General features: G+C 47.9%; 1 protein-coding gene across 7 annotated transcripts in view; it reads right to left on the bottom strand.

Moving 5' to 3' along the window:
• The window catches only part of DLGAP2 (DLG associated protein 2), a 693,430-nt gene that overhangs the window by 545,747 nt on the left and 130,520 nt on the right, over positions 1-17,163 (bottom strand). For 2 of the 7 annotated variants that reach the window (XM_038585888.1, XM_038585893.1), the window contains exon 1: positions 911-1,033. The exons of the other annotated variants lie outside the window; for them this stretch is intronic. In XM_038585888.1, the coding sequence (XP_038441816.1) occupies positions 911-958 (48 nt within the window). In that variant the 5' untranslated portion in view covers positions 959-1,033. Of the gene's footprint in view, positions 1-910; positions 1,034-17,163 lie in introns of those variants that run through there. 7 annotated transcript variants of the gene reach the window in all.

Here is a 17,163-nt window from a genome sequence, read left to right as displayed (position 1 = left end):
AAGCCTGGCAGATGCCTCCTCAACACTGTGCCCTGCATCTGTCCCCATCTGGCAGCCAGCATCTCAGGTGCTCATGCCGGGCCCTCCCACAGAAGGTCGGCTCAGAAGACACCTGATCTGGAAAAGTGGCTCCAGGCTCATGGGGTGCTGATGGGGTCTTTGGGATCTAGAAAACGAAACCCCACACGTCACCCTGCCTTCCAGCCTCTGGAAGGGTCAAACACCCCATTTCTGAACATCCTGGGGCCGCACTGGGCGTGGGCCTCCGGCCAGGAAACCCAACCCACGCATGCTTGGGACAAAATGACAACACCCATTTTGAAGGAAAAGTGACCGAGAAAAGTTGCAGGCGTTTCCATTCTCCTAAGAGAGGCCATTTCACTTAATTTTACAGAACATTTATCTGAGCTTAAAAATAGCAGAAATTAGCACATAGCGAGTTTGGACCGGCTGCTTCATCAACCCTGCCCTCCACACTCGTTTTCCTATTCCTAAATCCCAGTAACTGTCAATTGACGAAATTAAGGACGTAGCCCCTAATTAAGAGCTTAGACTCCTGTCAACAGCTCTGAAAAGGCCTCACAACTCAAACTATGAGAAGAGACATCATTTCTCAGTTTTTTTTTTTTTTTTACTGAATTGCCGGGACAGCAAGGAGTCACTGAAGTTATGGGTCATGTGGCCCCGCTGCTGGGCTGGCCTCTGACTGTAGGGCACGAGTGTCCCAGGGACTCGGGTGCACGGAGCCACGGCCGGTCAGAAGCCCGGGGAGTGTCAAGGTGTTCTGACGCGGTCCTGACAACCGGTGACTGTGTTCCCTGGAAGTCCAGGAACATCCGCGCGCTGATGTGCTTCCCGGGAAGCACTGTCCCCGGCACCTGCCCGCCACGCCCTGGCCCGACCCACAGACCCTGTGCCCATGCAGGAGGTGCTGCCCCATTTCACGAGCCTCCACCATGAATCCTGGTGTCTCCTGGGGCCTCAGGTCCGAGCACAGAGGACACAGCACCGGATCCTCCCTGTCACTGCCCAACCCCAGTCCTAAACCCCCGACCCTGTGCACCCCCTTCCCGGGACCCCAGGTCACACCCACCACTGCTGACACATAACCATGTGCACATCTCACATGATTGTGACATTCATGTGCCCCCCACACAAATGACCTCCCACCCCCTAGGCCCCCTGCTCGCTTGTGACTGCACCATCCCCTGCTTGGGCCTCAGCCTCGTCCAGCGGGCCCCAGGCCTCCGCTGCTAGCCTGCGCCCACTGCAGCTGACCCTGGCAGGCCCCTGCGGCCCACCGCTGCCCCGGCCCCCCAAGTACCCTCACATCCTCCTGACAGGCCTGCTGGCTTCACCCTCATGGACCCATAATGGGGCAGCACAAACACAGGTGATCTTCATCATGGTCTCGGCCTGGAACACTCTGACGATTCCTCGGAGGGAGGCCCGGGGCAGATGGCCCTGTGTAACCCAGTCCCTAAACTCCCCAAAGTCCCCAAGCTGTGTGGCAGGAGCTCCTGACCTCAGCCCCACTCGAGGGCCCTGGCCACCCCAGCCCTTTATTGTTCTTCCAGCTGCCGAGCACACCACAGGGCCCTTGCACGGGCTGCCCTCTGCTGGCACGCTCTCCTCTCAGTGGCTCACTTCAGGTTCCCACAGAAGCTTCCTCTTCCGAGAGCCTCCCCCACTTCCCAGCAACGCTCTGCTCTGGCTCTGCACCTGGTCCTTCACCACATTCCCTCGCAGTCAGTCTGACGGCTCTGTGCTCTCTGGCTACGCGGCAGGAGCAGGAGCTCCGTGGAGGCTGGACTGTCGGTGGGGTCCTATGGTGACCACTGTGCCCACAGCTGTGCTTGGCATGTGGGGGGAGGGGTCCGCAGACTCACGCAAACAGGAGTAACAGTGAACTTCCCAGGTCCTACCCTGTTAGCCCAGTCCATGCCATGGCCCATCACGCACTGAGGGCAGCAGGGTCGGCTGTGTCTGGCATGGGCTCTTCCCTGCTGCCCCCAAGCAGCATGGGGGCCTCCCAAGGACACCCTCTGCAGCAGGATGTCTGACCAGCAGGAACTCTGTGGCTGTGGGCAGACCCACAGCTGGGACAGGGCACAATGGCAGGGCTGGCCCGGGCCTGGCATGTCCACACCACACACCTGCTCTCACTGTGGCCCCACCTTGTGACAGTCCGTCTCAGGCAGGACACACAAAGCGCCCACGGTCTGGAGCACCTACTATCCGGGGCACCCGCCATCCAGGGCACCTGCCTTCTGGAACACCTGCCATCTGGGGCACCCACCATCCAGGGCACCTGCTGTCTGGGGCACTTGCCATCCGGGGCACCCACCATATGGAGCACCCGCTGCGATCCCTGGGGGCAAGGAGCCAGCACTCACACTGACTGGTGCCCAGGCTTCTCCCACAAGAAACGAGGGGTTTCTGCTGTCACTGTTTTGATGCAAAGCTGAAGTCCTATGACCGTACCTGTGGGGAGAAGCACAGCCTCCGCCCCTGCATGGAGAAGCAAGAAGCTTTACTACCACGACCAGGCCCTCACCTGAGGCCACGTCTCCCAACACAGCAGCGCTAGCACTCCGCGGGGACAGAGGAATCCTCCTCTTAGTACCTGCTGAGGGGAGCTCTGACGTCTCAGAATGAGTGCTGGGACCATGAAAAGGCGTGCTGCGGGCCTGGCAGACCGCCAGGGGGAGGCCCCGGGGGAGATGGCCCTGTGTCACCCAGCAGCCTCGCAGAGCTAGAGCACCGAGCACGGAGCTGGCTCTGTACACATTTTCACGAAGAGCGGAGAGCTCATGAATGCACAGACAGATGAGAGGGCAGGTGGACTCGGTCCTGAGCCACAGCGTCCCGCCTGGAGGGCTGACTCCTGCTAGAAGGCTCCTGCCACCGCTTCCCGGGGCTGGGGGCTGGCACCGGGGCAGCGCCTGGACAGCAGGTCCTCGCCCAGGACCGTGGGACCAGCTATTACCAACACCCTCTGCCCTCACATTACTTCTCTACTGTAGACAAGGGTGCATATTGGTTCCATCCATTTAATTAAATTTAATTAAATTTATTTGCAGTGTAAGAAAATTTGAGTGCACAGAGCATACGTAACTGAGATAAATCACAAGTGCATGTTCTTTTAATCGATCATCTTGGCACAGTTAAAACACATGAAACAATCCTTCAAGGTGATTCCAGACCATTTTTCTTCCATTCTATTCAACAGAGAAATGTCGTATTAGTTGGGGCTCTATGGAGGAACACAACCGGCTGGGCAACAAGACAGATACATGAACGTATGTTGTGCATGTGTGTACACAGTGGCTTCTTGGCCCCCAGATCCGCGTGAACACCTCACAACACACCACCTCCTGGCAGCAGTGAGCACGGTGATAACGACGGCCTGCATCCCTGCCTCCAGCATTTGGGGTTGGAAATGAAATTCTAGGTCATATGCTAGTCCAATGTTTACCTCCTGAGGGACGTGCACCAGCCACAGGTGTGAGGGCTCCTTCCCCCACGGCCTCGCCTACACCTGCTTCTTGCTGGGTTTCGACAGCAGCCATCCTGTGGCAGCACCTGTGAGCACTCACGCACCGTCCCGTGTGCTGCCCCCCACGCACACCACACAACCTTGTGCACCTGCGGCCCCACGGTGGAGCCCCCAGCACATTCCCCTCCCTGGCTCCCAGGCGGCCTGGACCATGCTGCCTTTTATTTCAAATTCCCTTTGTGGTGAGACTCTTGTCTTCGGAGCACTTTGTCGTGTATGTTAGACACTCCCAGGCCACCGCAGCCTGCTGTGTCCCCCAGAACCGCCACATGCTTAGCACCACCCATCCCACGCCCGCTTGGGGATGGAGACACGTGTGTAGAGGAGTCCGATGTGCACCCTGCTGTGGGTCCCCAAGGCCGGGGACTTCCCTCTCCTTTGTGGCCCCAGCAGATGCCTGCATTTGGCAGGAGTGTCCACCTGCCAGCCTGCCTGCAGTCCTGACCCCTGGGGAGAACGGATGCCCCCAGAGGAAACAGTCATGGGCGACCAGGGAGGTTCCTGGGGTTTCTCTGTCCTACACACACTGGATTAACAGCGGCACCATTTAAATTCCCTGCACTACCTGACCTTTTGGACACTCAGATTCTCAACCCCACCAGTAACCTTTCTTCACTTTTCTATGGAATTTTTTTTTCCAAATTAAGCCAGGATGGAACACCCTCCTTGACTCCTTCATCACAAAGGCCTCATGCCCGTAACCAGATGCAGCCCCCGGCGGGCTGTGTCCTGCCTTTCTCATACCTGCAAAAAAACACAAATTCTTCCTTGAGCATTTGAAGGGCAGCTCTGGGCTGGAGGGAGTGACGGCAGACACCCCAAGCCTCTCCCCAGAAGTAGTGCGTCGTGGGGAGGGAGGGGAGCAGACCTGCAGGCATGACAGCAGCAGAACAGAAGAGGGAAGAAATGCACAGAGAAGCACAGGGACAGGAAGGCGACTCAGAGGCCTCCTTGGAGAAAGTCCGAGGGGAGAGGCCAGGCAGAAGGAGCCCTGGGGCTCCGAGTCCAGGGCAAGGACAAAACAGACAGGGGTGCAGCAGGTTGGTCAAGGGTGGACACAGTGTGCTCACAGGAGGGAAGGCGTGGGCCCAGAGGCTTGTGCAGAGCAGAGTTCCAGGATCTCAGAGTTTAGGTTCCATCCCACAGAGACAGAGAGGCTTTGAAAACCCTGAGACCTGACAACCAAGTGTGCATCTTGCAACAAGGACTCAGGGAGTGTGTGGGCAGGATGTAAGTCCTGGGTCTGTCCTGACTAGTCCCCAGGCTCGAGTTCCTCCACGTGGGATATGGACAGTGGGCTGGGCGACACATGGATAGAGTAGGGAAGACCCCTTCACCAGACCCCGGGAAGAAACATGACCTTAAATGGGGCTGAGAAAAAAAAAATGGGGCTGAGTAGAGAAGTAAGGCAGGAAAGGGATTTATCCAAAGAAAACAAGACACTAACTTAAAAGATACTTGCACCTCGAGGTTTACTGCAGTGTTATTCACAAGAGCCAAGACACAGAAGCGTCCCAAGTGCCCATGGACTGATGAATGGATAAAGATGTGGTCTATACACAATGGAACATGACTCAGTCATCACAAAGAATGACATTTTGCCATTTTCAATGACATCGATGGACCTAGAGGGTATTATGTTAAGTAAAATAAGTCAGAGAAAGACAAATACCATATGATTTCACTCCTATGTAGAATTTAAGAAATAAAATCAAAAAGGGGATATAAACAGGGGCACCTGGGTGGCTCAGTCATTTAAGTGCCTTCAGCTCAGGTCATCTCAGGGTCCTGGGATCAAAGTCCTATGTTGGGCTCCCTGCTCAGGGAGGGGTAGTCTGCTTCTCACTCTCCCTTCACTCTTACCCACTGCTCACATGCACACATGCATGCATGCCTTCTCTCTCTCTCAAGTAAAATTTCTTAAAAATAGAGAGATAAAGAGACTTTTAACTCTAGAGGGGAGGTAGGTGGGGGAATGGGAATCAGGTGATGGGGATGAAGGAGCACACCTGTTGTGACGAGCACCAGGAGACGTACAGACATGATGAATCACTCTGTCCTACACCAGATACTAACACTATACTGTACGTCAACTACACTGCAATAAGAAGAAAGAATTTGAGGGGACTCCTATTTGTGATCTTCCATTAGTCTAGAACTGTGTTTTCCAAATTCTATTTCCTTGAGGGAAGAGAGAGTTTCAGGATCAAAGAAGATGAAGGAATACTAAATACCAATCACATGCTCACCTTGGTGACTCGTGATAATTAGCATATTGAGGACTTTTTAAAGTCCTGCACAAAAGACTTCTACTCTGATATGGGATGAACTCTGTTACTGCTTAAAGTCAGGTAACTTTCCTTAAATGTTTCTATCAGAAACTAAACATCTCTGGATCGTTACTCTAAACTTCTGTGCAGCCGAGTGATGGAAATGTGGTGACCTCTGCAGTGTCCTAAGCCAGCTCTGCCTGGCTCTGGCTCATTACACACCGGCACGACGCCCAACAGCGAGTCTGTGGGAGGTGAGGGAGCAGCCCCAAGCTGCTACAAGAGAGCCCTCAGGGCAGGCGAGGGCAACGCCATTAGGGCTTGCCTGATGGTGGAAACAGGATTCTGCCTAGACCCCAGCTGGAAAGCTCTTCTTCCTACAGAAATGAGCAGAATGGATCCACCCTATCAGCATGGTCTACACTACTCACAGTCAGCTCGTAACACAGCAACAGACAGAGATGGAGACTGAAGAGGACATGTAACACAACCATGCCATTGCTAAGAATATGGAAGGAGCAAACCTCAGCACTGCTGTCTACAAAACTCAACTCATAGCATCACTTCTGAGCAATTATTCTTAAACAGACTGAGAAAGAGACGTTGACAGGGCAAAACAACATCCCAGAAGTATCAGCTGCAAGGGGCGGAGAGAACAAAGCCAGGGACAGGAATCATTCAATAGGGGTGTCCACTGCTTTTGGTAACAAGCTAAGTGAATTAACTAAATCTCCTGAGTCTCATACCCCGTCTGCCACAGGCAGGGTCAGGTCAGAGCTGTACACATAAGCACATATATGTCTGCGTGCACACACACACACACACACACACGCAGGTAGGTGTTTCTCATGCTAAATGTCTCTGACTGCCTTCACTGATTTCTCCAGGAAGGAACCATCTTAACCATTACAGGAAACTTTCTGGACTGGAGGATGTTACTTGACTATGACATCAAGATCTTACTGCCCAGAATGGGCAAAAAACAGGTAATGATCTTAAATACTACGTATTACACACACCATGGTGAGCTTTCGTATGAGAATAATTCAAACATTGCTGCTGAATAAACTCAGGGAAGAGAAGTAGGAAGATGCAGTTGTGCTTTCAAAATATAATAATCTGAGAAACGGGGAAAAGAAGAGAAATTAGATACCTGGTGAAGTATTCTATCAGCCAACTTATAGGGGACAAGTGTCTTATATAAAACTAAGGGCAAATGAGATTCATGGTCACGTAAAGCCCATGTAGACCTATTATCACTGGAGAGAGTTTTATAGCTGAAATAAAGATTGTCTATTAATTTTCTGAAAAGTAAAAATCCTCATTCTCGATTGTACAACTTTGCTGAATTGTTTTAAAAAGGAATATTCTACTTTAAAATATGTAAGATTATATTTATTACCGTAAGTCACACTGCATGTAATTTTTGCAAGTTCTTTAGCTTTATCGCTTTAGCTCTGCAAAATGGAGGTGGATGGCTCTTACTCATTTATTAAACCACTTACTGAGCACCCCCGAGCCCGTGCCACGGTGAAGGTCCTGCATAAAAAGCTGGCTGTCCAATTAGAGAGGACATGGTGTGACCAGCTACAAATCCTACAAATTAACAGCATGCATGCTGTTCCAGAGTAGCATTCAGAGCATCACAGCTATGCCTGAAGAGGCGCTGGTAGGAGGCAGGAATTTCTCAGAGGAAATCACACCTGTGCTGAGCCAATGAGGGAGGAGCTGTTCCACAAGAGGGGAGGAAAGGTCTGTCAGCAGGGGCCCCTACATGAAGTCACCAGCATGACTGATGTCACCAAGTCTGTGGAGTGATTACACACGACAGTCACCAGGGACAGAGTCCTTCCCAAGTCTGGACACGATCCAGAGCACCCGTGACAGGGCTGCACACAGAACCCAGGCAGATACACACCTGAGGGGCATGGATCTGGCAGCAAATGTGGAGCACCAGGAGCTTGGGAGGGAAGAACAGAAGCATGGAACCTGGCTAAGTGGACATGGTCATATTCCCATTGAGAGGGGTGAAGACAGAGAACAAAGCTGATGGAATGAGGTCAAAGGGAATAGAAGGGGAAGAAGTCAAGAACACAGTGAGCAGAAGAACCCCTGGCAGGCAGGATGCTTCGAAGCCTCAGCCTCCCAGAGAGCCAAGGAGGTAAATGCAGAGAGGACAAAGACACAGATGGCTTTCCTCCGACACCCGACGACCTATGTGCAAAACACGAAAGCGTGCTGCTTGCAGAGAGTAAATGCATAAGGAAGCAGGCAGGGGAAGCTGAGGAAGGAGCAGAGATGCAGAATCCCAGCACAGGGAGAGACAGGGTGCTGGGAACGTGGGCGCTAAGTGGAGACCCCTGGGTGGGAGGCTGGGTTTTCCTCAAAGTTCTCTGCAAGGATATAAGGTTCTCATTGGCAGAAATCATCTTTCAGGTAAGGAGAAGATTCATTATGGAATCAGCTCAGGTTTGGAATTTTGTCAAGGAGGAAAATGAAAGATTAGGAAGGGGACAGTTGGGGAGGAGGTCGTGTCTAATGTAACTAAACCGATTGGCAAAGGTCTGACCCCCAAGGAATGACCTCAAAGACAAGATGGGAGAGATGAAAGGAGTAAGTAACCACAGGGGCCCAAGGACCAGGTTCTGTGTCAACAAATAGCACAGCTGTTCTTAGGGGCAGGAAGAGGTCCTCACAGGACAAACCCAAACTGGGGATAAAGCCCCTGACAGTGCAGGTGAGTGCTGACAGGGAAAAGCAAGGAAGTATACTGATGGGCAGCACCAGGTGCCTGGATCTCCATCCCTGAGCACTCCATTCAAACAACAGAACAGCCACCACCTCAGGGGCTGACCATCCTGTAAGCAGACTTTGCAAATGACTCCTGGGAGAGCAGAGAGTTCTCCACCCAGCAGCCAAGGGGGACACGATTTATGTTCTCTGGATGAGAACAGAGAATCCCCTCGGTGAATCCATTGGCCAAGCCCAAACAGAAACACACCTAGATTTCCTCTGGGATCCTACATACAATGTATTCAGATGTTATTTATGTCAGGTAAAATATATTAAGTTAAATTATTAAACACTCAAGTTTTTTTTTTAACACATAACTTTGATAGATTTGGTCAGTAAGGACACCGGAAGCCCCTTACTCTATTTTTTTAAGCTTTACTGAGCAATAAATGACAACTAAAACTGTATATATTTAAGGTATTCAACATGATGATTTGATATACACATATACTTGTGAGATGATTACCACAATCCAGTTAATAAACACATTAAATACTCTGTGCCTTGTTAACTCACCTATGTGCATGAATGTTTAAGATCTCTCAGTAACATACCCACTATAAACATAGTGGAACTAATGGAAAACCATGATTAAAGAAGTAAAGGAAGATATGATGGGACATATACAATGGGACATATACAATGGGACAAATACAGAACAGGAATAAAGAGAAATTATCTTTTTAAATAGAAATTCTAGTGCTAAAAAGTAAAATAATGAAAATATAAACTAACTTTAAGAGCACAACAGTAGCTCTGAACTGATGGAGGAAAGAATAAACAAACTCAAAGATAAGCGATAGAGCTGAAGAACACAGAGTGACAGCCTCGGAAAGCTGAGATACCACCAAGCCTACAAACATATGCGTAACAGGACAACCAGAAAGAAATGAGAGGAAGAGAAAAGACATTCAAAGAAATAATCACTTCCCAAACTTCTTGAGAAACAACAACCTACGTTTCTGGGAAGAACTCAACAAACTCAGCAGGGTAAATTCAAAGAGATCCACAAACAGACACACGAGTGTTAAGATGCAGAAGGTCAAAGACAAGGAGAAAATCATGAAAGCCAAAAGAGAGAAACGCCTTACTTATAAGAGAAACCCAGTAAGATTAACATCTGGTTTCTCAGCAGAAATGACAGAGGCCAGAAGTCAGAGGGACAACATATTGAAAGTACTCAAAAAAAAAAAAAAATCAATAATCCAATATGCAGCCATTAGTCCTCAACAGTGAAGGCAAATAATAACTTTCCCGGAAAAACAGAAACCAAACTAAGTTATTGCATAGATCTAAAGCTGATTCTAACAGAGTAGTGTGTACATGGTAGATCCTAGAGCAACCAAAAAAAAAAAAAAACTAATAAATACATAGTGGAAAAAAATACTTAAGAAATTAAAACACGTTAGAAACTATTCACATAATTCGAAGGAAAAGCAATGAGAAGGAGAGGAACATAAAAGACTTGAGACAGATGGAAACAAAAAGTGGAATGGCAGATGAAATACCAACTATGTCAATAATATTAAATGTGAATGGACCAAACCACCAAAACAAAGGCAGAGTTTGTCAGAGGGGATTAAAAACAACAAACCATGATCCTACTTAATGGTAGTAGAGGAGACACTCTGGAGACTCAAAGATACAACAGACTGGAAGTGAAAGGATGGAAACAATACCAAGCAAATGGCAACCGCAAGAAAGTTAAGCATGCCTATGCGGATATTAGAGAAAACAGACTGAGAAGCCAGTGTTATCAGAGATAAAAAGGGACATCTGATAACCACAGAAGGATCAATCCATCAGAAACATGTAACAGCTATAAATATATATGTACTTTAAGAACAGAACACCAAAATCCAAGACACAAGAATGAAGGAAAATGAAGGGAGACATTTGACGACAACAGTTGGAGCCTTCAACACCTCACTCTCAGCAATGGGCAGAACAAATGGACAGACGATCAACAATGGACACTCCAAGGCAGCTAACCCAGCTGACATCTGCACAACTTTCCACCCAAGGACGTCAACAGAACATACCATCTGCTCAAGCGCACATGCAACACTCCCCAGGAGAGACCATAGGCTAAGTCATAAAACCAAGTTCGACGAATGTAAAAGGAGAGAAATCGTGTAAATTATGTTATTTAACTGCAATGGAATGAAATTAAAAGCCAATAAAAAAAACTGGGAAACACAAATATGTGGCAATTAAACAATGTGCTCCCAATAAGCCAATGGAACAATGAACAAATCCAAAAGGAAATCATAAAATACTTTGAGATTAATGAAAATGAAGACATATATACTAAAATTTACAGGGTGCAGCTACTACAGTGTTTAGAGGGAAATGTATAGCAGTTAATGCCTAGACTCAGAAAAAAGAAAGAACTCAAATAAGTAAGGTAACCTTCCAACATAAAACACTGAAAAAAGAGCTAATCACACCTAAAACAAGAAGAGAGGAAAATAATAGAGACTGAAGCAAAAATTTATGAAACAGAGAATATAGAAACAAAAGTGGAAAATAAAACCAAAAGCTAGTTCTTGGACAAGATCAACAAAATCAACAAATCCTTAGTCCTGATGATCAAAAGAAAAAGAGAAGGGTCAAATGACCAGAATCAGAAATGAAGCTTGGGGGAGTGCTACAGACCCTACAGACCTATGGAAATAAAGAGAATTATAATGAAGGAATACAATGAACATGTGTAGGCCAACAAATTACATAACTTAGAAAAAAATTGGACAAATTACTAGAAAGACAAACTATCAAATCTGCCTCCAAAAGAAAGCAGTGAAGACAGTGAATTAGTAATCAAAGGTATCCACAAAGAAATGCCCAGGCTCAGATGGCTTCTCTGAATTCTGCCAGAACATTAAGAATTAATACCAATTCTTCACACATCATTCCAAACACACATACACACACACAGAAGGGAATGCTGCCCAACTCATCTTACAAGGCCACTGTAACCCCGGTACTGAAACCAAACACATTACAAGAAAACAAGGCAAAGAAGTAATAGCTCTGACGAATATATGTACAAATATCCTTGATATGATAGTGGAAAAATGAACTCAGTTTTTTATTAATAACTTGATAAAAACATTCAAGAAACCAGGAATAGATGCAGCCTTTCTCAAAGTGTTAAGAGGTATCTGAAAAAAAAAAAAAAAAACCCAAAACTCTCAGCTAACTTCATACTTACTGTGAAATACGGCCTTCTCCCTGAGATCAGAGCAAGACAAAGCTGTGGGCTCTCACGCCCTCCATTCACACTGTACTGGGGGTCCTACCCGGGACACTTAGGCAATGAAAACAAAGGCACCTAGACTGGAAAGGAAGAAGAGGTAAAGCCAGCCCTACGTGCTGATGACATGACTGCGGGAATGCTGCCAATACCGACTCCATCCTTGGCCCGCCATCTCGTTCCCGTTTGCTCTACGGCCTCTCCTGGGGCTACGTGTTCCAGTTCCACACGCCTCAGAAGTGCCTGCCCAGGCCAGGATGGGGGAGGCGTGGCTGGCCTCCCACGGATCTGTTAGAGGTAACACAGTACTCCTCCCCCTGCCGACGCACAGGTGGGCCACGAGATCCAACGGAAGGTTAGCTGACACTCGGGTGATGCAAGCCCTTGAAGGTGCTTCTGAAACCCTCTGATCTCACGACAATGCCCTTCTGTGTGTCCTTTCACTACAAAATATTTGGACTAAGCTCTAGATTGTATAGAGAGTATCTACGCAGCTGCCACAGGTCATCCTCTACCCCATCCCCCGTTGGCTGTTACTCTGAAAAAACTCTGTGAGAACTGAACGGAGTGGCTGGCTTCACTGTCCCAGTCTCAAACTGCTTCCCAGTTTATGGGGAGACTTTACTGTCCCTCCTCTGCCCTCTAACACATGATCCATGTATAAAATAGTCTTAGGAATCCACTGCAAACAATGAGACTAAATGAGTTCAGCAAAGTCGAAGGACACAAGATCAATCTAAAAAAATTATAATTCTATACACTTGAACAATATGTAAATAAAACTAAAGAAACAATTCCTCAGTGCCCATCACTAGTCACCCCCACCCCCCGCCACTGAGGTGGGCACTTGATGGGATGAGCACTGGGTGTTATTCTATATGTTGGCAAATTGAACACCAATAAAAAATAAATTTATAAAAAAAAATTCCGTTCACAACTATATCAAATAGAATAAGATACTTTGGAATAAACTTAACATAAAAAGTGAAAAAATGTATACTCTGAAAACTATAAAATATTGTGAAAATTAAAAACCTAAAAATGAGAAGACATTCCACGCTCATGAGGCAGAAGATGTCACACTGCTAGGGAGGCAGGAGTCCCCAAACCAAGCTACAAATTCAACACCTCTCAGGAACCTAACTTTTTTGTGGAAATGAGCAAAGGTGGTTCTAAGATTTACATGGGATTGCAAGGGACCCAGGGCAGTCAAAACAATCCCAAAGGTGGAAGGACTCATGTGCGGAATTGTAGATGCGCTGCCAAGCAGTAAGAACCAGCCTGGGACAGGGGCACAGAGGCAGCAGCGTGACACCACTGGGAATCCAGAAGTCACCCCACATGTTTTATGGGCAGCTCATTTCCAACAAGAGAGCCAAGACCATCCACGTGCCAGTGAACAAAGGGCAGCCCTGATCTCACACCAGGCTCAGGATGGATGAGGGCTCAGTCCACACACCCCTTAGGAGGACACGTAGCAGTAAACTTCCTGACTCTGGGTTTGGCGTGAACAGATGACAGAAAAGATTTAGAGATGGCTGGTGGGGATGGCTGTAGAGTAACGTGAACATACTTAATGCCCTGGAGGTGCACACTTAGAGATGGGTATAATGGTAAAGATGGTAGAGGGCACATCACATACATTCTGCCACAATAAGAATAGGTTTTAAGTTTTCCAAAATTAAGAGAAATACAAAATTTTGAAAGGGACAGAGTTCTGGCACCTGTTACAACATGACAAACTCAACCTTGGGAAGATTTTGCTAAGTGACAAAGTCCAGTCACGAAAGCCCATGTGTCCTAGGACGGCACCTATGGGAAATGCCCAGGAATGGGGGGAGGGGGCAGGGGCGGGAGCACAAGGGTGACGGCTCATGCAGAGTCTCCCTTCAGAGGACAGGATGTTCTAAAATTTGCCATGGTGATCATTGCATATGGTAAAAGTCACTGGGTTAAAAACTTCAGTGGGTGAATTGTGTGAATAATATCTCAATAAAGCCTTGTTTTTATTTTAAAGAGAGAAACAGTCCTGGGGTAGAAGGATAGTTGAGTCATAGTTACAAGTGTGAGGATAATAATTCCTAATGGTTGATTTGAAATTGAATGATCAAGAAGTAAGGATATCAACATATTATTTAAAATAGAATTTTAAGCAGCAGAATGAATTCCTTTACATTTCTGGGGAAGAACGAGAAGAAAGCACATAAAACTCACAAGGTATGCAAAAATTTTTTGAGTTTTTAAGCAATAAAATAAGTTTAAACAAGAATAACACAAAACACAGGCTACATTAAATAGGAAAAAATCACCAAGAAAGGGGACGACTCAGATTGCATTAAAAAATAAAAACCAATGTGAGGGCCCCCAAAATAAACAGAGAGTCGAGATAGGAACACAGAACATGTGACATTGGGGGCGAAACTGCAGAAAACAGGAAGGAGATTCTGTGATGTGGAAACAGTAAAGGTGACCATGTGTCACGAAGCCACGTGTACTGAACCGGCCAGAGCAGGAAGAAACCGCGTGGAAGCCACACACACTTCCCACCTGCAGTGGTTCCCCAGAACAGCACAAGCTGGGCTGCGAGGACAGTGAATGCAGTACTAAGGGAGATGACCTATCCGACGCATGTTCGAGTGAAAGCAGACGTGTCGCCCACGAGGGGACAGACCCGACACTGGGGGTCTGCAAACCCAACACAGTGCCATCATATTCCAAATGTGACACTGCAGAAACTGGAGGGATCCCTGGGTGGCGCAGCGGTTTAGCACCTGCCTTTGGCCCAGGGCACGATCCTGGAGACCCGGGATCAAATCCCACGTCGGGCTCCCAGTGCATGGAGCCTGCTTCTCCCTCTGCCTGTGTCTCTGCCCCTCTCTCTCTCTCTCTCTATCATAAATAAATAAAAAAATTAAAAAAAAATTAAAAAAAAGAAACTGGAAACATGATTTTAAAACTTACCCGAAAATAATAAAATTAAGTTAAATTAAATTAAGTAAAATAAAATAAAATAAAAAAATAAAATAAATTAAATTAAATTAAAGTAAAATTAAATTAAAATAAAATAAATAGGGATCCCTGGATGGCGCAGCGGTTTGGCGCCTGCCTTTGGCCCAGGGCGCGATCCTGGAGACCCGGGATCGAATCCCACATCAGGCTCCCGGTGCATGGAGCCTGCTTCTCCCTCTGCCTATGTCTCTGCGCCTCTCTCTCTCTCTCTCTGTGACTATCATAAATAAAAAAATAAAATAAAAATAAAATAAAATAAAATAAAATAAATTAAATTAATAAAATTAATAAAATTAAAGAAATAAAATTAAAGAAAATAAATAAAATAAAATAAAATAAAATAAATAAAATTAAAGTAAAATTAAATTAATAAGATAAATAAAATTAAATAAATAAAATAAATAAAATTAAATAAATAAAATTAAAGAAAATAAAATAAAATAAAATAAAATAAAATAAAATAAAATAAAATAAAAATAAAACTTGTCCGGATGAAGCAGCACATCAGGAAGAGGGGATCACCCTGTCAGATACCACAGAACAACCCTGAAACAGCAGGATGTTGCGGCAGCGAGGGAGAGAAACCCAGGAAGAAGCCGGGGTGTGTACCGAGATGAGAAGGCGTGCAGGAGGCAGACGGGTTAGTCCAGGTGGGGGACATGGCGGCTCCGGAGCTGCTCTGTGGCCCGAGTCCAGGGAGACCGGAGGATCCTGCTTCCACGGGGAAGGACATGAACAATCCACCGCATGGGGTGGAACAACAGCAGAGATAAGGAATGTCCGTATAGCGAAGACGACACCCAGCAGGAGTGCGGGGCAGGGAACGGGGAGGACACGCTGGTCTCCCTCCCAGGGCACGGCCTGGGCCTGGGCATCACACGGGGGCGGGGCAGGGGGCAGCTGCATCTTCAGGGCAGAGGGACAGACAATGCACAGCAGGTTTGGGGCCTGGGTCTGAGGACAGTGGGAGGGGCCCACGGCTCTGGGGCTCCACCCATGGCAGTAACAACCCAAGTGGTAAAGGTCACGGCAGCTCCGGGAGCCCACCCGAGGCAGCCAGAGGCCGGGAAACCCTGAAACGAAGATGTGCGTTTGGGGAAAACCAACAAAGACACAGCCACACAAGAAGGAAAACCAGGGTGATGTCGGGCGAAGGAAGCCAGAGACAGCGTCCTAGGGAAGCAACAGTTGTGAGGACACAAGCTGGTCATGCACACAGGGAGGAATCAAAGCGGGACCAGAAGTGCGCCTTCCACGCCAGGTCGCCCTTCTGTAAATCAGCGATGACATCCCCTGGGCTGGCGCCACAGAGGAAACTGCCAGAAGCCCACTCCATACTGTGTTATCAGCCCCCTGCGCGGGAGCAGCCTGGCGTCAGGGACATGGCCACCCCCACCCCACCCCCGGCGCCGGCATCCAGACAGGCTGACCCAGATTCCTGACCGACCTTGCGTACACCGCAGCCTCCTGGCCAGCTGTCGGCCCTTCACATTCCAGCTTCGATTCAAAACGACGTGTGCGTATTCGTTATGAAGACAAAGGAGGCTTTTAGTTTTCTTATTACAGTTTATTAAGTTCAGCTTTATCCTGCCACCAGCCTGGGAAGAGATGGGAGGTCTTGGCATAATTAAAAACCCCGCACTGGAGATGTGGTTTTCTTTGTTGTGACGCATGGTGACTGGCTATGCCTTTCCACAGAGCAAAATTGAGCATCTATTTTAATTACTGTACTTTCAAGCTCTCAGAGTGCAGATAGAGAGGGCATGTTCTTTTGCTAAAGAAGCAAACCTGTAGCACTACCTCCATGAGCAAGAAAGACCCGAGGAACAAATGTGCTGGGGCAGGGCACAGGGAGGTGTCACTTCCCTGATGGTAAGCAGTGCGTAGCTGGGAGGGGCACAGCAGTCCTGCCCGGCGCTGCGGCCACTCTGAGGGCTTCAGGGAAACAGCAGTCAACAATAACAGAGAGGTTCACGGACCCCCAAGCTCAAAGGCACTAGTTGGGGTGGCTTATTACAAACAAAAGGCAAAAATAATAAAAGGGCCTAGGACTGTGCAAAGCTGCACACACATACAGCAAGAAGAGGAGGTATCAATGGGCCCTTGCAGTAGAGAAGGGGATGCCAGCCACCAGTGGGACCTGGGACGGCAGGTGTGGGTGGGGCCGTCACTGGCTTTGAGTGTGTGCTCGGTCGGTTGACAAGGATGTCTGCAGAGAGACCAGGCAACCTTTCCTGTTGACCAAAGTCAGAACAAATGGTAATCAAAACCTCCCC

This window comes from Canis lupus, chromosome 37 (assembly GCF_011100685.1).
Source record: "Canis lupus familiaris isolate Mischka breed German Shepherd chromosome 37, alternate assembly UU_Cfam_GSD_1.0, whole genome shotgun sequence".
In the NCBI taxonomy this organism is placed as follows: Eukaryota; Metazoa; Chordata; class Mammalia; order Carnivora; family Canidae; genus Canis; species Canis lupus.
The sequence above is the reverse complement of the archived record's forward strand: the minus strand, read 5'-3'. Positions and strand labels throughout refer to the sequence as shown.